General features: G+C 41.0%; 1 protein-coding gene across 1 annotated transcript in view; it reads left to right on the top strand.

Annotated features, from left to right (window-relative positions):
- Positions 1-6,118: 6,118 nt before the first annotated feature.
- The window catches only part of LOC117476337 (transmembrane protein 132D-like), a 32,486-nt gene continuing 16,397 nt past the window's right edge, over positions 6,119-22,207 (top strand). Inside the window, exons 1-3 of the mRNA XM_034122777.1 lie at positions 6,119-6,231; positions 10,787-11,708; positions 19,586-19,732. Of these exons, the coding sequence (XP_033978668.1) occupies positions 6,162-6,231; positions 10,787-11,708; positions 19,586-19,732 (1,139 nt within the window). The 5' untranslated portion in view covers positions 6,119-6,161. The remainder of the gene's footprint in view (positions 6,232-10,786; positions 11,709-19,585; positions 19,733-22,207) is intronic.

Here is a 22,207-nt window from a genome sequence, read left to right as displayed (position 1 = left end):
GTACATGCGAGAGAAAAAGCTGAAATGCTGGTGCCAATGTTCACTTCATTGACAACAACACTGACCGTCAGTAACAAATGGATTTGTTTTTAACAATGCAATTGACAACAGCAAGAAATAAGGGTTGTAAAATGACATCTGAAGGGACAGATCACTGACTTCAAACTCTTTCTGACTGAAAAGTGCCTGAAAAACTGTGAAATATTTTGACAACTAGAGTTTTTAGAAAGTCCGACATCCAACAAAGATTCTTTGATTTCCTTCATGTCATTTTAGATCAGTCATGACACATCTGACATATCAATCATCAATTCTCTCACTACAGTAAGTACATTAGTACATTTTTTTCTCTCCATTTCACCAAACTTCATGTCCACAAAATGTACTTAAAGGCAGTAAACACTCAAATCAAGGCAAACAGATTGTGGGTGCACAAAAACAAATAACCCTGATAAAGCCAGCCAAAATACAATACCATATATTCTAGTATTTTTATTCACATCTGGCTGTTGGGCGCTGGTACCCCTCAGTCCTCTGGAGGGCAGCAGTGCTTCTCTGTCTGAGTCTCTGATCTGAACACTGCAGCTACACACAGGGGATGTGATTCAGAAAGTGGCAAACCTAGTTCTCATCGATGTCTATAATTGCCTAATTTCAACATTTGCTGATGTCAACACAGGAACACAGACACAAAATCCACACAATAAAAGGTCTGTAGGGCTGTAAAGCACATCCTTAATGTTAGCTTCCTCTTACTTTTTACACACTTACCATATGCATAATATGGATGTTAATTTAAGCAGGAGAGACACTGGGAGAACACTGCAGTGTTTCAGTGGGGTTATGATGAATCCCCCATTGTGCTCTCAGGGAGGCGACATAGAAAGGAGATTGAAATTGTGAATCAATGAATATTTGTTTTGTTGCTTCTAATATATTTGCCCTCCTTCCTCTCCCTCCCCCCTCCCCTATCCACCATTTCCTCTCCCTCTCCTCCTTGCCCTTATTTCCCCTCTCTATCCAACAGATCTGTATTGAGCTGTAAGTCTGTGGAGTTCCCGGGGGCCAATGGGTGTTTAAAATTCTAGCCAGTTGTAACCTCTCTATCACTCCTTTTTGTCCCGCCCGCTGCGACACCAGAGGGGGGGGGGGGCATAAGGAGACATCCATCTTCTGCTGGCCTTTCTGAATATTTCACAAAACCCCAGAGTGCCAGTTAAACACTCAATATCCATTTGACCCTTCTGCCCCAGAATCACAGCAGGGATCTCTCAGGTAAAATATTTTAATTTGACTTTGATATACCGAGAGGCGAGTCGGACATTTCTTTTGAAGTCTCTGGGAACCGTTTTCGAAACTTCCCTGAGCTCGTACAGTAGCAAGGTGGTAGAGAAGGTAACAGCGTACGTGCCTGGCACTGTAAAAGGATTTGAATATAGTAACTGTCTGCTTTCATTTGACATGTTTTATACTCTTCCTTTTATGCTTACAGGGCCGGATCAACTGGATTGATGGCCAGAGGGCAATAATAACCTTTGGGCCCCTATTAACCCCCTTGTTTCTTTAAAGTTGTAGACTTTCTGTTTGTATTCTATAACCTTAACCCTGATTTGACACAGACACAATTGAAGCTTGCCAATGTAGATTTGTATGACATTATGGCAAGAATCCACCTACTGTGCATGAAAAACATCCAGCCTTAAGTTAGGAAAATACAATAGAAGTATTTGCATGCTAAATATGCGAGACACAAACATTATTTTCTCAAAATAACCTCGAGCTGTGCACAGCTACATAAATCCTTTTTTCCAGCATTTCCACGAAAAAAAAATAGATCCCACTGAGTACTTCACAAGTGTGTCCATGCAGCCGCTCCAACAGTAATGTGTTTCCCAGCAGGAGGTTTGCAGCGAGCCTCTTACCTGCTCACCCCGCGCTCTGAGGGCAGGCTGCCGGGGGGAGGATGTACCACCTGGCCGGTAACTCATTCGCAGCCCCCTGCTGGCGTGGAAAACCGATGTTTATGGTGGCCGAACTCCGAGGAGAGCAGTCGTTCGTCACCAGCTGAGGAATGTTGCCTGACGTCAGCGAAGAGAAGAAACCCAGGGCATCCGCATTGCCTTGGTGGGGTTACAGATGGGGTCCAAAACTAGCAAGCCACATGAATGTCTGAGAGCAAATTAATTTTATTTGCTACACAAATATGGCCAGGATCTGTTGAATTGTCGGAATATTGGGTTGCAGATTAGAATGTTCACAAGGGGGGTTCATTTAGCATGAAACACTTGAAATAACTAAAGGATAAGTTAAAAAAGAAAGTAGAAACTCAAGGATTGAGAGTCAGACCTAAACATTTCAGATGTGGGTGTCTCACACTGCACTGTAACTTTTAATTCATGTACCTTTGTTATTCATGTTTTATTATCCTTGCTTTTAAATCAGTGTTTTTAAATGTCATTTCATAATATGTTTCTTAATGCTCTTAATGTCTTTCATTTTTGTAAAGCACTTTGAATTGCCTTGTGTTGAAAGGTGCTATATAAATAAACTTGACTTGCCTTGCCTCGGTGATTCGTCTTCAGCTGCTCAGAAGTTGGAGACCCTCACATGGAAGTTGGCCCTCAGAGCTCCAGCACCTTAGTGTTGCTGTCTGTCTGTAGTGCTGAGTGTTTTACAGGCGTAACAGTAGCTTTATGTTCAGAGACTGGTCTCTATCACACCCTGGAGATCACAGTAGAGAATACAGAAGCAGTTATTAATGATTTACACCCAGAGGGCTTTTCAACGGTATTCTTCATTCACCTTTTTCCTTCTAATATTATATTCCTGTCCACACCTGCAGCATCATGGGGATGGCATTGAGAAGAGTTGATTTAATCCTTGTGTGATTGATTGATTGATGGAAGTTAGGACAATGGGATTATTAAAATGGAAAATTGCTAGAGTTCAATATCCATCCCTGAGCTGGATTAGTGTCAGTAAAGGTTAAACGCTGTGATCGCCCAGGTGTGCAGCGAGGAGTCAGCTCGTGGATAACCTAGCTGCCAACTTCCAGATGGAGGTATGATGTAACCTGTCCTGGTTTCCACTTCTAAACAGCAACTCTAATATAATATGTTTTATTATTGGACTCTTGCAGTCATTTAAATAAACATGAATCTATTCTTTTTAATGAAGTGGATAACAAATAGACCTCCTGCTGTTTACTAAAAACATGTCTCATGTTTAAACCATTCAAATATTTAGAAAGGAGATGGGCTTGGAACGTCATGATGACACTGTGCCATGGGAAATTCAAAATAAAGGCATATCGTAACGGCCCATCCACACAGCGGCGTGCGTTGAAGCTTGCCGGCGGGCGTGTCTGAAACTCGACCAACAACCAATCACATGAATCTCCCGCCCCGGACACACAAGCAGCGGTTTGATTGGCTAAAGCTTGTACTGGCATATGATTCGATTGGCTAACGCTTCTGCCGAGGCTTCAAAAGTTGACCATTGCTCAACTTTTGCAGCGAGCCACGCCAGCAAAGCTCCGCTTCGCTTCCCACAATGCAGTTCGGCGAAAAGTGACGTCACCCCATTCAAAGTGAATGGTGAAGCTTTCAACGCACGCCGCTGTGTGGATGGCGATGATGATTCGTATCAATGTTTTCACTTTGGATCATTGAATCAGATGATGGGAATGGAAACAGCTATCCAGGTATGGGGTTATAAACCAAAGTATTAGACAGATTGAAACCTGATGATGGCGCTAGAGCAAAAGTAAAAGGTTTAACAAAGATCACAATTCATCCTGAGGGGGACATGAACATCTGCACCAAATTCCATGGCAATCCATCCAATAGTTGTTGACATATTTCAGTCTGGGAGAGAGTGGCTGACCTAGAGTCACCCTGCAGGTGCCCTCAATGGTCTATTTCCTGAATTCGGACTAAGCTAAAGCTTGAAGGAGTTGCCACTGAGGTCATTTCTGTGCGAACTGCTACCTGTTTTGTAAAAAAATGAACATATCTACATGGATTCAGGTCTTGATCCATGTTGCAACACACATAATGACCTCCAAAAAATCTTTGAGCCACATGCCGCCTGCTTTATGTTGAGTATTGTAGTCACACATGGTGCAGTGGACCACCTCTCCATCATCTCTAATAGCAGCTTCAGCAGCAGCAGCAGGTTGCAAATCTGGAACAACAACTGAGATCTGGAGGGGTTCCCAGACTCAATAGTCGGTGGCCTCTGCCACTGTCAGCTTTAATAATCTCATCCAGCCAAAACTGCAGACACACCGCTCAAATTAAAGCTCAGAGGCTTCAAAATGCAATGCAAGTACTAACTGTAAACACTACAGAAATGTGTACAGTGAAATCCAGCTCCTCTCCTGAGATAATACCATTAGTTCTACAAAGTTTTATTGGCATTTAGAGATTCCCTGAATGTCTCTCTAAGGCACACATTTGTTTTAATCAGCCACTGCTGTCAGGAGAGGAAATGTTTATTTGCCAATGATGCATGCATGCATCATGCTGGCACCTTGGAACTGGTGCCATCTTGCAATAAAACAGGTATCGAGGCAGTGGGAAAAGTGGGTTATGTTGGCAAACATTTTCTGTTAGCAAATTAGTTTCAGTGAACAGGTATTTAGGGGGATGTTAGAGGGTGGAGAAGTGAAGACTAGTCTGACCAAGTTCGTAAAACACTTTTAAACTGTACATTTGATGTCAACCCGAACATGTACCCCGATGTCGCTGTTCAGAACTGCATGCTTAAACTACATAAACCCGCTCTGAGACATCAAACTGCTCATATCATGTCTCCCTGGTGGGAGGGCACACTGCAATAAGACACCATGCTATTTCAGTACAGGCTTTGAAGTCACACTAATGCTCAGTGTACCTCTTTATAATGAGTCTATGCGATTTTAGGTCAAGGCAGATAAAGTGATACATATAAAAAAGAGAAACATCATTAACCAGTGGTGTTAAGAAATTAAATGTGGCCCGAAGGCCTGATGTAGCCCAGAAATAGTTCTACTCTACTTTATTTGAACTGTGGACCGAGAGTGAAGATATCTCAAATTGTCCATAAACGTATGCAGGGTTCATACAAGACTGAAGTGGAATTAGCACGAGTGTTTGCTTATCCGTTGTTGCCAAAGGAATAGTGTGCAGTGACACCAAGAGGCTTCAGTTATAGTGCCTCCTCCCATCTGCTCCATCCTTCACAGCATGATCCACGTGACGCTGTGAACTGAGAGTATGCAGCTGACAGCTGGCATAACCTGCTTTCAACTTTTTTTCCCTCAAAAACTGGCTTATGTAAAGTCGCGATTAATACAAAGGCCTTCTGAGTTTATTATGAACATCTGTGCATTTCTTAGACATTTAAAAAAAATAGCATATACAAAATATATACATATGTCAACAGTGTATAAATAAGGGAAGAAATACGTTTGTTCTAAATATAAAAAAATAATTATAACTTTTTTTTTTTTTTATTAAACTTTTTTTCACAATTGTCAATAATATCATATACTTACTTATATTAACAAATAAAAATACATACTTTTTATTATTATCATCATTTATTATTTTATTATTATTATTATTATTATTATTATTATTATTATTATTATTATTATTATTATTATTATTATTATTATTATTATTATTATTATTATTAGTTGCTGTGGGAAAATCCGCCCTTCTGCCCAGAATAATATGATTAATTTGTTAATTCAAAATGTTTAATGACTGGTGGAGGAACCACTGATCCCCCTTGACCTCATGTGCATTTAATTTGTTCGCAGCTCTTCCCCTACCGGCGATTGCCCACGTGGGTCCGCTTAATCTGACGGAGGCCACATGTTTACTGATTCTGTCATGGGAATAGCCGTGCCTGTTGCTGTCATAGCGTGCCAGCTCGAGCAGTGCGCTCCCGGAGGAAAACATCCCTCTCATCATCCGGAGGAAAGGAGATTTAAACACATTTCAAAACTATTCCGATTGAAGATTGATGTGGATAAGGAAGTAAACCGCCATTTGTTATCCTCTTCAGTCAGGGGAAGTTACTTTAGAGGACATCAGACAATGTAGTGATTTGCTCTCATCGCTTTATTTCAACCAACCGGAGGGAGTAGGACTACCTGCAACTGTGAAGAAATGATGCTCAACTTACCCCTCCGTTCATGGCTCCCTGTTGTCGCATTGGCTCTACTTACAGCTGTTAAAGGTGAGATCCATGACTCTCTCTCTCTGTGTGTGTGTGTGTGTGTGTGTGTGTGTGTGTGTGCGTGCGTGCGTGCGTGTGTGCGTGTGTTCACGTAAATGAGGTTGGAAGTGCAAGCTCCAGCTGTGTTTACTAGAGAACATTACTGGTGATGCAATGAGAATATGCTTTTGTCCATGCTTTGATTTAATTTAATTTACAAGATGGGCTTTATTGCCCCCCTCATTGAAGCTCTGGTGTAACCTGACAGTGTGCTGCACAAACCTTTAGTGGGCCCAATACAAGACTGCAGTTATTGTGTACATTTGAGAGGATGAAGTTTATGAGAAGTGAGCCTTGAAAGTATAGAACCAGTTTATAAAATGTTCATTTTGTTGTAATGATGTGGTCTTCATAAGAATTTAGGATTGTGTTTATTTTTATTTTAAGGTTTGTGGTTACTGCCCTGTCCATTTCCTTGTCCCTCTGTCTCGATGAAAGTGACAGCAGGCATGATGCACACTGATCTGTGGGATTAAAGAGGCCTGAAGCTGTGGCTTCACAGCTGTTTCTCTGCTTGTTTAAAGATAACCTGCATTGGGAGCTATGGAGTCACAAGCTATGGAGTCACAGTATAAGCTGTCTCTATGTGATAGCGATACCATGCAAAAGTCTACTTTCTGAGATTGCCTGGATTTACATCTGCACGTGTGTGTATTTCCCATCATATGAAGTACTGTATGTAGGAATGCTGTATTTCTGCTATAAGGCACGACTCGGCTGTGCAGCTGTGCCCTTAATGCGTGTCTAAGTGATAGTGTTCAGCCTTTGATATCTTCTCGGCATGGGCGCCATGAATATGCATGGCGGCCTTATCTCTCAGTCCAGTCACAGATGTGTTGCCTGTTGTGTCAGCGAGCCCCTCTGAGGTTGAACTAACATTTACAATAGTAGTTAAGATATTTCTTTTAATGTGACGAGTCAAGATACCTTGGTGCCAGGACTCCCCAAAATGAATATTTGATTATTAAATAATTAGGTACAGCAGTGCATATCAGCAGTGGACTAATTTTAAGCCGCAGATCAAAGGCTGCAACTCAAAACTCTGTGATCTTATCGCACGACTTTTACCAAAGGATTTTGGGAAGGCATCCTTCCAAACACTTATTTTGAATGTTTTTCTCCCAGACCAGTGTTTACTAGCAATGTGAGCATTATTTTTAATCATCATCTCAGTATGAACTATGTCCCTTCCTTGTCACTTCATGGTCAGACATATTGCAGACTTGTTTTGAACCAGACTGAGGAATATTTTCCTCTTTGTGTTTTCTTCCTCCCATATATTGCTTTGACCTGCATTATACACCTGCAGGATATAGATATACTTTAACAATATGGATCAACAACCTAAAGGCAGCACCGGTTGGTCTATTACTGATTATGGGCTCATAATGAAGGTGAACAAGTTTTACTATTTCACATGAAAGCTGGAGGTATACAAACATCTTTCTCGAACTTCTGTGAGTAGAATATTTACTATAAAATAAACTAGAGGGGAAAAAACCTCTGGCAAATGCTAATTCCCCAACTTCTATCCAAAGTCAGCATTTAATAAAACTTAATTGATTTTTTCATCCTAAAAACGTGCTAAAATTTGGATTGAAGTCCCATGATATGATGTTTTAACTATTAATCCCTGTTTCTGGCTAAAATCCAATAATCGTCTCAAAGTGGAAATCTCAGATCTGGATCATCACCAAAATCTAATTAGCTGTTTCTTGGCCTCGGGCCTATTTGAAAAGGTCTGTTCAAACTCCGTCTCCTTAGTGGAGAAGAGAAAGAGTAACATTTAAATCAAGTTTATTTCAACAAATACGATTATGACAGCAAATTAAAACGTTGATGCATATTCCACCTTTGCCTAAGCTTTAATTTAGACTTTTGGATAGTCATAGTTCGGCGGAAATCATGCAAATGTGACGTGTACCAGCCATAGACTGTATATATAAATGGACGTAGTGTCTGTGACGTCACCCATAGGTTTCTGCAGAGTTGCTGAGAAGCCCTTAGTAGGCGGAGTCGGCCGCTGCCATCTCGACAGTGACGTCAGAGCCTAACTCCCGCCTGCTCCAGCCTGATCCAAATAAGGGCAAAGAGGCGGCATAAGATAAGTCCGATATTTAAATGAAGAATACTCCACCAGGCACCAACACAACAAACACGTCCGAGTTCAAGTTGCGTTCCCCGGATCAGCCTCGCAGCCTCGCAGCCCCCTGTAGCATCCTGGAGCTAACAGAGCTAACGGAGCTAGCAGAGGGACAGAAAGCTAGAAGCAGCAGTCACTGCAGAGACCTGTCACTCAAGGTGACCACGCCCTAATTTATGCAAAAACGTTAAGACCTAATATAACTCAATGGGGTGTCTTATAAAAAAATTCACTCCCCAATCCATTGTCATGGTATCCAGAATATTTGTTATTGCATCCAGGGGTAGAAACATGTTTATTTCTGCTGTAAAGTTGGGCATTTTAACATGGGGGTCTATGGAAATTGCTCCTTTCTGCAGCCATCCCCTATCGGCCAATAGATGAACTGCAGTTTGTGGCACTTCCTTATGGGCTTCCCGGCTCTGCCCCAGAGTTTGCCGCTTGGTACCAGCCAATATCTACTCTTTTAATTAGCAGATATGTTTGATCCCTGCAATCTATTACTTCCTGTATGCTTTTCTGAATACTACTTGTTTAATATTATCGCACTAATTATTTTCATAGATTTTCCTATGCCTTCAGAAAGAACATTGATTTACATACAGATATATTCAACTATTGTTAAAGGGGCACTATTATGCTCATATTGGGAGTTCATATTTAATTGTGTGCCTCTACTGTGACATGTCTCCATGCTTTAATGTTCAAAAAGGTCTTTATTGTCTTCATACTGCCTGTTCTTTTCACCCTCTGTCTGAAACCAGAGCCAAGTCTGATCTGACTGGTTAGGTGGCTGAATCTGTTGATTGGTCAACTGTTCAGAAATATTTCGCCCCTTAGCCTAACACATGCAAAGTGAACAAGCGCTAGCCAATAGAAGCGCTAGTGTATACATAGTGATGTCACTATGGTACAAAAGTAAACTAGGGGGGGGGGGGGGGGGGGGGGGGTGGGGGGTGAGTGTGTGGGAGAGAAAAACGTATACAACATACTACAGGAAATGGAAAATTCCCAAAAAGCATAGTAGGGTCCCTTTAAAAAAAACTGAAAGGAAAGATAAATCACTTCTTAGATCTTTAGGGGCTGTAAAATTAGGTTCAGCTTTTCCTTACGTTTGCCTTCTGATAAAGTACTTTTGTGAGCTAGGCCAAGTCAAATTTGCACATTAATTCTGGAGCACTTCAACACAGAGTGAGGATGGCAAAATACCAAGTGTCTTTGGCAGGAGGAGGTGGGATCTGTCACATGAAGCATCCTTTTGGGACAAACAGTCATCTCATGGAAGTCAGAGAGAGAGAGAGGCTTTTTACCACTCAGACACTGCATTCACCATTCCCTTTATTGCATTACATAGAAGGAGTACGTGTTTTATTTTCTAATTACATTTTCTAATTACATTAAAGTAAACTTTGGTGCAAAGGATAATGCATAAGAGTTATGCACGTAGTATCCCTGTTTTTTAGTGCTAGAAATGATAACTACAATGGAGAATATAATGTGTTTAATTCCCTTTAATATGCTATTTGGCCGTAATGTGCCATTTGGCTGGACATTTAATAAGCAACCTGTGGATTTACTGTAAATGTTACCATTTCGTTAAATTGTATGCAATAAAAAAAAGACACTGTTTGTTATTTCCACATCAGTCCACCTACCACCTTAGACTGTTATATCTGCCCTTCACAGATGGGACTCACTTAAGAGGAGTGTTGCATTTCATGGGGTTTGTGAAGGTCATGTAAATACTCTAGTTAACCTTTTTAGAGACAGGAAAGACAGTCTGTGCGAGAATGTGCCGGACATAAAACTGTTTAAAAACCCTTTAATTTCTTTCGTTACACAGCGGTTATGATAGTCGTAAAGAATGATTATCTTAACGTTGCTGTAATGACTTCTGGAGCAATTTTTTCATGTTAAAAAGGGTATAACTCCTCGCACAGCTTAACAAGTACTCATTCAACATTCAAAGCCACTCCTTTTCTTAAGACTAACTTTCTTCTCTCCTGTTAGTCTCCATTTATACATTACTCCACCATAAACAGTGTGTTTTCCTTCGCTCTCCTTTTTCAGTTCAAGAACTCCATGATGAAATGAGACTTTTCCCTGAGTCTCACCACCCTCGGCTTCTCCAGATGACCTACCTGCCCCCATCAATCTTTATCGATCCCCGTAGCACCCCAACTCATTCCGTCCTTGACCCTCTGCTCTGTTCTTCCGGCCGTGATCCCTTTGTCAACCCTTGGTCATCCTGCCATGCTCTAAATTGAAATCCCTGACCTTGTAAGTGGCAACTGTGTGTATCCCAATAGCAGAATTTAAACCTTCAAGCAGTTATTGCACTAACCCGTCTTTTTTAACTTCTCCCCTTGCCAGTTGCTGAAAGTCAGAAGGCTGCTGTGGACATCGACGCATCCTCCACCCCGTCACCAGTTTATCCCAGTGTCAACTTCAAGGTTCTCAATGTGGATCATGTGTTTTTGAGGCGGAACAGTCCAACCCCATCGCGGAACTCTAGCCAAAAGGCTCAGACTTTTCTCATCACAAGTAAAGGCGCTGGGCTCCTCCAACCAGCTGTCAACGCCTCGTTCGGCCCCATAACTGTCGATGCCCCCGTTCCTCCAGACCTTCTCCTCAGTGGGCGCACCATCCTGCCATTCATTCTGGTCCGTCAGGTCCGATCATCATCCCCTGTCGTCAAGATCCTCTTCCACATGCCCACAGGCAGTGACATCACTGTTGGGCAAGAAAGGATGGGGTCAGGAGAGGATAATGTCAGTAAAAGCACTAGAGCCAAAGCGAAGGATGGAGGCCACTGTGTGACCGCCTACGCCTTCTGGGAGACGAAGGAGGTCCGGGGGGCATGCCTGGTGTCTCCTGGTGGGTTCTGTGTGGCCCAGCTGAAGCCAGAACCCGCCTGGTTTGGCTCAGGCAGCCGGTCAGGAAGCTCCAGCAGGGAAGCAGGAAAAACAGAAGGAGTTAAGGGGCTTCAGGGGAACCTTGTGGATGTCTACTTTCAGAGTCGGGGGGATCCAACAAGCCAGTGTGCCCCGCAGGATAGCTTGCAACGGGTCAGAGGTGGAAGAGGGGGAGACTCTGGGGGCTCAGGGACACCAATGAGGCGTATAGGAAGTGTCAATCTCCTCAAAACTCCACCAGGGAACCCCACCTTTTTCCGACTGAGGCTAGGGGGCGCCGTGGTGGTCCAGACTTCTTCCAAGCCCCTGAAGGCCACGGACGTTGCAACTTTCTACGTGTTCCTGCCTAGCACATCTTTCCTGGAAACTTTCACTCTCAGGTGAGGGAGCTTCACCTTTTTTCTGTTTCAGGCTGTTCTTAAAGGTCTTGTTTCAAAGTGTGGAAATATCCTTATTCAAGTTAGATGAGCCGTTGCACTTTCACTGCAGGTTTTGTGCCAGACAGTTTATGGCCTTGAGCAGCGACTTGCTGAGCCTCACGGTGAAAGTTTAAAGTACTTTGGATTTCTTTGTAGGAGTTTAAACACTGTTTTGAACCATGCACCACAGTTTGGTTACAGACCTGTCCTCTAGTGTTAGATTTTACATCGCCCGCTGAAAGTGATATAGTACATTGCAGAGCTGTGTTTTTTTCTTTTTTTCATGCAAGTCCAAGTTAGTTCTTTAGTCAGTGGTACTACATCACTGTCTTAAGTCCTTTGGGGGGAGTCAGAGCCAAGTCAGAAGTCTTCTTGAACAAGTTGCAAGTCAAGGTGGCTTTTTTCTTGAAACCTTTTAATCAAAGTTGTGTTTATAGTGTTTATTCTGTACAAGTCCTAACCAAGTACTTTTTTAATTGTAAAGGACTATACAAGAATTACATGCCTACACAAGGCCTGCAGGGAGCTATACTGGTTATTTCATTTTTGATGTAAAATAAATTAGACCAAATAGTCTTCTCTCAAGTCTTAAATCTAGTCAAGTCTCTTGTCAAGATCAGTTCTGGGATTTATCTCTCATGTCTACAGTTCTGAATCATTTCTTCAAATGTTTTGGATGTCTTTTAACATGTGATTTAACATTTCTGTATTATTCTGTTAAGTTGGATACATTCTGCTGGTTGTTTTGCAAGCATAGTGGTGATGATGTTGCCTGAATTGTATTACTGAGTAGCTAAGTAGCTAGTTTCAGCGCTACAGCTGTACCTGCTGTTTCGGAAAAAAGAGAATAAACTAATATTGTAGTGAAACCAAGATAACCCAATTACACACTATAGTATGCCAAGATTTTTTTTAGACCTCCATAACTAAATACAGCAAGAGGGTGTTTAGCTTAAAATGTCACACAGAGGAAACACTATCATTATTAACTATGTTGCTGAGTCTGCAGGGGCCAACAGTTTAGTTTATAGGAGTGACATATGAATTAATTGTCACTGAAACCAAGTTGAATCGCAGTGATGAACAGTATAATTGAGCATCTTCATGAAAGATAGGCTCCATGCATTTAAATGGTTACTTAAGGCACTTGAATACTGATAGGGTATCGCCATCAAGGCTATCCAGTAAAATGCTTCAGCGCCAACGTGACTTGTGTTGTCTGCCAGTTTCTCAGGCTTCATAAATTACTGACATGTCTACTTCAACTTCTCAGTTAGTGGGGGAGTTATGGAGGGTACTCTTCCATAAACAGGGAAATAATTGGCAAATGATTCACTGGTTTCCATATCTCAATATCCCGCCTAACAGTTCAACAAGGTTCTCTGGGTATTTGACTTCATAAATAATGCATCTATTTAATGGAGCAGGAAAACAAATAACTAACATCTCCCTCACTGCTGGGTAAAAGTGAAGTTAATATAAAAGCAGCCCTGTAGCACCGACATCCGCACTTTAATCTGTTTTCAAAATGTCTGCTCGCTGCCTTTTGATGCAAATCGCTGATTGGAGGGAGTTTTTTTTTTATCAGAATGCTTCAGATCAGTAGTGTGTGAAGCCATCGCAGCGAGGTTTGCGTTTCCAGTCTTTACTTGGTTTAATGGTTTTGTTTGAAACGCAAGACACATTTTTTCTCTAATCCCATGATTAAGTGATATCATGCTGCAAACAACATACCAACACTGCAGTAATCTGTGGCGGTATGCAGAGAAATGAGATGTGTGTATTAATCCATAGGGCACATAGTTAAAACTGTGGCTGTGTGTGAGTCGATCCCTTACAAAATGTCAGACTTACCTTCCACAGACACAAACATTCCTCCACATTGAGCTGAATGTAGCTCTGCTGCTAACAATGTTGACATTACGTGATTAAGATTTGTCATAGGGACGCTGACCCTTTAACATCTGCTGTTGTTTGGAGTATTTGGAGGGATTTACAGCCTCCCCACATGAAATACTCCAAACACTGACTCACTGACCGTGCCTTATAAAGTTCCTACACTCAGGTCAGTGATTGTTGTGTGTTTTTGACCTACTGCCTCATCCAGAATGAGATTGGACAAGAGGAGGGGGCAGAGTCTGTGCGGTTAAGTCCGACTGAAGGCTAGCTCTGAGGAGCTTGGCAAAGTGATTGATTCCTCCTGGGAGAAATCCCTGCATTACTTCACTCTTTGGCCCAAGATTGAGTCCACTCCAACAGGGTTAGGCCAGATAATCTGTGGCCCTGATTGAAAATGTATCAAGAGGTTAACCCTTTAGGGTAGAGATGATCTGGGCAAAATGCCAGGATTAACCATGTAGATCTGTGTGTGTGTGGGGGATTGTAGTTTTCCGTCATACCCACCTGTTAAGTGCACAAGTTCAACGACTTGTAATTCAAAATTATGTATTTTCAAATTCGTCCTCTCATGAAATAAAAAAGGTCTTAAAATGAAAATAAAAACATTTTCTATACTCACATTTAGATAAAAAGAAGTCACATCAAAAAAGAAAATATTCAGCGTTGAAGAAACACAAAATGCATCACATTTACAAAGAGAACATATATTTATTTTTCACCATGATAATGACATAAACAGGCAAAAAAACTCCAGCTTTCACATGTTTAATCAAAGAGATGGTCCGAGTCAGGTATAACAGTGAAGAGTTGTTCACTTTACCGGTCGATATCCATTCTGCCCTCCCCTCTACCTGTGGTCATGAACTCGGGGTAGTGACTGACAAAGACAAAGAGCGGGGACAGAAGTGGCTGAAATTAGGTTTCTCTATGGGGAGGCTTGTGTCTGCTAGTGGGCGAGAAACTCAGTGATCCAGGGAGATTCTGGCATTGAGTTACTGCTCCTCCACACTCAATAGGAGCCCGCTGAAGTGCTTTGTACCCCTGGGAAGGATGGTCATCAGGTGTTGCTGTCACTGTGATGCTTATCTGGACAAGCAGCAGAGAAAAGGACTTTGAAAAAACATGAATGCACGTTACAATTCCCTTATGATTCTGTTAGTTAAGTCAGAAAATGAGGAATCAAATGAGGTCTGTGTTTAAAGAGGACATATTCTGCTAATGTTCAGGTTCATGTATGTATTTTGTGCTTCTACTGTTTACATGCTTTAAAAACGTGCTTTATTGTTCTCATACTGCCTGTGATGCAGCACCTCTTTTCACCCTCTGTCTGAAACCAGAGCCCAGTCTGCTCTGATTGGTTATCAGGTACAAAGTATTGGAGCGCTAGCCAAAAGAAGCGCAAGTGTTACACAGTGATGTCATGCACAAAAACCTATATAACACACAACAGGAAAGGTAAAACCCCAAAAAGCATAATAGATCTTTAAAAAAAATGTTTTCTTGATTTGCCTGCCTGATCTACATAACCAAATAAATGTTTATATTTATTATATTTCAGTCATTCAAATGGAAAATGCAATATAGAGATTTCCCTTTGGCTAAAAGGTTTTTAAACCACAACATTATCTCTGCACAAGTATGTCTTTAGCCAGAGTATGTTGAATTGTTATTTTTTCAATTTGCTTCCAACACCATTATTTGTGTGTGTGTGTGTTTGTGTGTGTGATTGCCTGCTGTGTTTTTTCTGTCAAAACAACTCTGTCCTTGACCCTGTCTCAATGGTTATTGATCAGTCTGCTGCTGTTTGATTACTAATCAGTGTTTGTAAAAGTGTGTGCTGAACATGAGTGCATGCTTACTGACCCTCATTTGGATGTAGCAGGAATACATTTTATAGGTCCATCTGTTATGTAATTTAAAATATTATTCAGCAATCTGATGATAAAAAGGATAACACTACAGCTTGTTAAAACAGACAGATTGATTTCAGTAAAATTGCAGGTTGCCTCTCTGATTCATTACTGAGGGTTTATATGTAAACAAAGAAGCCTTTCTACAATGTGTTCTAAGTATATTATCTTCCTTTCTATGCTTCACTTTTTGGTTGGTGGTATATTCATTACATGTATCACTACCAGACCATGAAGTGGGTTGGGTACAGAGCCGCTGTTAGAAAGCAGAAAATGGACACCTCGTATAAATCATAAATACTGATGGCAGGAACCAAATTTGTGGTAGACATAATGGAAGTTTTAATGTCTCCTTCCTTGGATCAACATATGGGAAAAGTGACAGTAGTTTATGGTGTTTTGAATATGTTTATTTAAGCTTTCGTTTTGCTTTCTGTTTCGTTCCTCTCACAGCTGCAGTCTACTCATTAACACAGGGATGTTACACTCCATTTCAAGATAGTTTCAGCAAATTTAAACCAGAGGCTTTCACATTCTCCAAACCAAATACAGCACCTTATCAAGGTTGAGGTTTTTCTAATTATTCTCGCTGTAAATATCCTGCTGACAAACTGCAGGATGCTCTTGAGTAAGCATGAGTTGAATTATATCTGGAAAGTTTCCAGCACCTCGTTGAATCCCTACCACAAGGAAATTGGCCTGTTTTGGAAACACACCCCGTAGCATTGTGTCTGTGTGAGTGCAGATTAGTGAATCATTGCATTTTAAACATTGATTAGAGGCAGTTTGCGTCTCATATCACTTTCAAACTTAAATAACTGCTCCATGACCCTGTCCTGTGACATTTAATAATATAGCAGAGAGATCTTTGCTTTATAAACACAAAGGCTTGGTGTTTGTTGAACCTCTAGGACTGTCTGGTCCATTCACATTATTCATAATAACTGTTCTCTCCCAGCAGACTCTTATGTGAGTCTGAATCAGACATCTGATTAACTTATTCCCAGTTGTCCCCAGGGCTAATAGGAATAAATACCCCTGCTAATTTTCAGCAGCCTGCAACACATCAGTCTGTCTCTGACTCGGCTTGTTAGACACGACATGAATGAACACACATATACCTTTTTGAATGGCTTTATGAATACTTGATTCTGATTAGTCTATTTCGACATGGAGTGTTATTTATTTGAAGCCGATCTTCGAGATATTATGTTATTTTGTTTGTGATGATGATTTCCAGGAACTTAAAACTGTCACTGTCTCGTCCTCAGCTCCCCTGAAGGAGAGCAGGGTTTGTTTCTTTGCCTCTTTTTTGCTTAAAGGGGACCTATCATGCAAAATGCACTTTGTGATGTCTTTTATACATAAATATGTGTCCCCGGTGCGTCGGGGAACTCACGCAGCGTCAGAAAATAAAACCCTCTCTCTTTTCCTCCGTACCCAAATCTTTTAAAAACAGGGGTACAACGAGCGGATACAGAAAATTGTTATCAGAAACAATGCCTGACGTGTTTTGGACGTAATCTCGTCTTTGTTTACATTAGCAAGCCTCGCTAACACTCAGAGCTAACCTGTACTGTAGAGCAGGGGTTCCCAACCCCCGGTCCGCGGACCGGTACCGGGCCGCGGAGGTGTTACTGCTGGGCCGCGAAATAGCTGTGAGTTTATCGTAATATTTGCAGAATTATAAATATATAAAAATATTTTATCATAATATTTTTTCGCACCTATGCCACCAGTCATATTATTTCATCCAGTAGCTAGTTAATCTTTCACCAGAAAACCGTTGAAAATGGCTTTTATGATGTTCCGAGGGATTCGGCGGCTCAGCCTAAGGTCTCAGCCTCTTGTGCGCACAAGCATGTTACCGGTGCTCCAAGTAGGAAGAGGAGCGCACAGGAGACAACCGTTTGATTGCAGACTGTTATGTTTATGTGGGGAAATGGTGGTGATAGAGAATAGAATATGGAGGGATGAAACCCTCTTTAATGGTCACACATGCAGAGCACACAGCACACACAGTGAAATTTGGCCTCTGCTTTTAACCCATCCTAGTACAAGGAGTCTAGTACTAGGAGCAGTGCATACATTATTTGAGATATATTTCAAACTCGGACTTCATTTTAAGGACATGTCGGCCAGGGGTGTAGAGCTATTTGTTTAAGCACCGGATTGGCAAAACAGGAGAGTAAACCAGTCTGCCTTGATCTATGAATTAATGTCCGGGACTCTCACGATCTGCTGCCCGCAGCTGTTTTATAGAAGGAAACCCTCCTTCATGAAATGGCTGCAGCATCAGGAGGCAGCGTAAAGAGCTGTGCCTTTTTACGCACCGCCTTCGCTGTGTTTAACTTAATCAGAACAGCTTAAGAGTGACTGCAGGCTGCTACGTGTTAACCACACACACATCTACACACATCGAACTGCCCGATTACTCCCCCTTTTATTAGTTTTATGAAGGAGATGTCCAGTCAGTCACCAAGGCGCATGATGTGTCCGACACCGGCATATATGCGGCTGTTCCCAAAATAAATTAGTTTAATCTTAATCTCGATGTAGTGCTAAATGCTGTCGGGAGTGCACCGGAACGAACGACACTATCATAATATCTTCTGAAAACAAATGCCAGTGTCACGCACGCACGCACGCACGCACACACACACGCGCACACACACACACACACACACGTACATACATACATACATACATACATACATACATACATACATACATACATACACACACACACATAATGCGCCTTCTCCTCGTTTTCCCAGCATTCACTGGATTATCCGTAAATCATACAAACAAAACCAAAACGTTGATTTATCTGTTTTCCCGTTTTGGTTTAAAAACTGAATAACGTCGGTTTTTTGGTTTTCCGAAAAACCAAAAAACAACACCGGTTCTTTTTTAAACTTTGTTAATATGTTTTGGATGCATATTGTTCTAGTATTTGTTCAGGCTGTTACATACAATTAGCCTCTGTTGCTACCTGCTGGTGGTGAGTAAATATTAAAATCAGTTAAAATTGACAACCGGTCCGCGATTTTTTTTTAATGTACCGGTCCTTGGCACAATAAAGGTTGGGAACCCATGCTGTAGAGCACATGTGTTTAAAAAGCAGGAAATTAAAAAAGGAACTCACCTTGTGATAAACCCGCAAGAGAAAAAGCATTTGAGCTCCATACTGTTTCAGAAATAATCTTTGATGTGGTTTAGAACCGGATGGCGTTTTATCACAGCAGAATTTAACTCCGCCTCCTCTTTTTTTTTTTTTCAAGCTAAGGACCCAAAATCTGCGTTTCTCTAACAGGGCTGCAAAAGAGGGGTATGAGCAGTATGAGGCATGGCTACAATGGGTGAACTGTTTGGTATTTTAAGCAAAAAACTTCACAGACATGTTTTGTATAGGTATGGCCCTACAATATATTTTTCCAATATAGCATAATAGGTCCACTTTAAATCAACGATCATAATCTTGTCTGAGCATCACTCTGCAAGATTGTTGATTTACTCTCTGATATGAATGATCTTGTTTGTAATCCGGCTGAGTATGGTTGTGTCTCTGCAGACAGACACAGAAAATAATTTATCATATTGGGGTTTGTGGTTATGGGTAAACTGTGTAAACAGAAGGGTGCTGAGCCTGTAGCCCTGGGGTGCGCCAATATTCAATAATAGAGTGGAGAAGTTTTGACCCTGTACCAGAACAACTTGGGGTGTGTTTGTGAGGAAGTCCAAAATCAAGCCCAGAATGATATCTTCTCTGCAGTCTAATTGGGGGATTTTGCTGAATGCTTAGTGGACGTACAACATTCTGATGTAGGTGTTGTGTTTGCAGCTATACAACTCTTGTTGATATTAAAAGAGTTGGAAAAACATATAAAATTTCTTCTACAGTAAAAAAACTCACATATCACCTTAGTTAGTAAATAAGACATGTTGCTAAGAGTGTATGGAGAGTAGTGACTAAAATTCACCCTTTGCACTGGCTTGTTTATGTATTGTTTAATGTGTTTACCACAGGGCAACAGTGAAATCGGGCCTGTCATTCAGTGCGGCGCGGCCCAGTGAGTCAGCACTTTGGGACATCATAGTGGAGCCCGGCAGAGGAGCGACTCCCAACACTGTCTCCGTCGTCTGCCAGAGGAAAGTTACTGTCACCGCAAAGAGGTCAGTCATGTTCTTTCTGCTTACAATAAAAAAACAATCTTCATCTTTTGTGATTTGTTATTGTCTCTTGTTCTCTTTATTTTCTAAGATTTCAATAAACCCCTCTGCTACTACTGTATAAAAGAAAATCAATTTGTTTTCAAGGAAGAAACATATTCAGCGCTTACAGGAAAAGTAATCATTGGTGGCCTCAGACTGCATCATTAAGGAAAAAGCAATACAATAATTACTTCCACTGTAAAATGTAACATTGAAGATATAGTATTTCAAGTTCAAGTCAAATACATACAATTGTGTTTATCTAAGTCTGTTTCAATGATGAAGCACACATTTATAGTTCCAGAAATCTACATTTGAACAAAGAGTTCTAGAAAATAAATACCCTTTTCAATTGGTTTCAAACCATTTATGTGGTCCTCCTTTAAGGACTAACTGACAACATCCCCAGACACATTATTTTTCGATAAAATATAATAATGATCCTGCAGAAACAAAACATTGTGAAACAGCAATGGAAGAAATAAATGTAAAACATCATATACTGTATACAGTTGTGATACAACATTTTTTTTAAATTCCTATTAGTGTTTAGTTTTATTTATTCATTCAGCAATGCTTATTATCTTACCTTACATACATTTACTTTATTAACCTTAAAAACTATGTTGAATCACCAGTTTTACTTTCCAAATGGCTTTGAGGTGATGGAAATGAAGTGTAAATGAGAAGTGTAAACAGTGTAAACCGTAGCAGAAAATAAATCAGTTGAAGTGCTTTTACTTAAATGAATATTTCACAGCCCTTTCACTGCCTGATTTACATGACACACACCAGTTGATTACAGCAGTTTTGCCAGATGCTGCTAGTGACACACACCCACAGTCACCTCTGCCCAGCAACCCTCCGCCCACACAGACACACAGCACCCGCCGTCCGTCCGACCCACTTATCCGTAATCGTCCATAATCACGGCTACGTTATCCGGGCTTAAGCGCTTGCACGTTCAGAAGGGGAGATTAGGAAGGAGAGATATTCCAAGTTGTGTGTCCATAGTGCTGAGCTCCCACAAGGACACACACACACACACACACACACACACACACACACACACACACACACACACACACACACACACACACACACACACACACACACACACACACACACACACACACACACACACACACACACACACACACACACACACACACACACACACACACACACACACACACACACAACCACACACACGCACAAACATCCTCCCACCACTGTGCTTTGAAGTAATGATACGTCCAAGGGTTTACACCCCCCCTTATGCATGGGTATCGAGGAAATAGGGGCATAAACCCCTTCTATGTTTCTCTTCCTCGCTCTCATGCACGCTCTCGCAGTATTTTCTGATCCTTTAAAAAATAATCTCAGTCTTGGTCAATTTTTTTAAGAAAATACTTTTTAGTGTGGAGATCAGTATGTATAGCCTACTTTAAGGTTAATTTGTTTCACACACACATTACCTTGTGTTGTAGAGGAACACAGAGTCAGATTAGACATTAACATGCTTAAATTCCATTATCTCAAAATAATCACTTATTTCTAGTAATATCCCACTGGACATTTGGCATATAGAATTTAACACTGGATCAATAACCCTTTATGGAGGATGTTACATTTTTTTTTGACATTTCGTAGAATACGTTCATTTGTTTTCTTGGCAAAGAGTAAGATGAGAGAATGACTACCACATTGATATAATGTTTGTATATTAATTGTGAAGCTATGGCCAACAGTTGGTTAGCTTAGCTTAGCATACAGAATAGAAGCAGCTAGCCTGGCTTTTCTCTAAGATAAAAGAAAACTGCCTACAAACTGACGATTTGTAGCTCTACAGTTCAAGCTGTTCCCGCCATGTGTAGTTTTTATGCTAAGCTAATTTAGCTCACTGTTGGTGGTATTTTCATACAAACGCATACAAACTTACGAAGATCAGTAGTACGTTTCTCACATTGTTCTCGCTGAAAAAGCTAATAAACATATTTTTTAGAAGCAGGATACTGGTCATAGCTGCTTTAGTTTAATTTGGTAACTTCTTACACTGTATAATAGCACAAGACTTGCTTCATCTCTGATGTGCTCCCTGGTTTCCATTTCCTGCTTGTGAGGTCTTTGAAATGACTCAGCGGAAGTTTTCTCTTTTCTGCCAAGCTTCAACATAGTGTAAGTGTAAATATGTATATATGTACATGTAGTTATGACCTTGTCACTGCACATAATTATATGTATTTTTATAATGCAAGTTTATGAACTAGAGGTTGATTGTTTCGCTTTATGCAAAGTGTTGCCTCACTTCAAAGTGCCACAGCCCCATTTACGTTGGGCTCCATTTTCCCTTTGATCTGTTCCTACTGGCAGGTATGCCTACACACTCTTTGCAGCATCAAATAACATCACATGTCATTTCTTTGACAAGCCTTT

Source organism: Trematomus bernacchii, unplaced genomic scaffold, assembly GCF_902827165.1.
Source record: "Trematomus bernacchii unplaced genomic scaffold, fTreBer1.1, whole genome shotgun sequence".
NCBI classification, from domain to species: Eukaryota; Metazoa; Chordata; class Actinopteri; order Perciformes; family Nototheniidae; genus Trematomus; species Trematomus bernacchii.
Note: the sequence above shows the minus strand (reverse complement) of the source record. Positions and strands in the feature narration are given on the sequence as shown.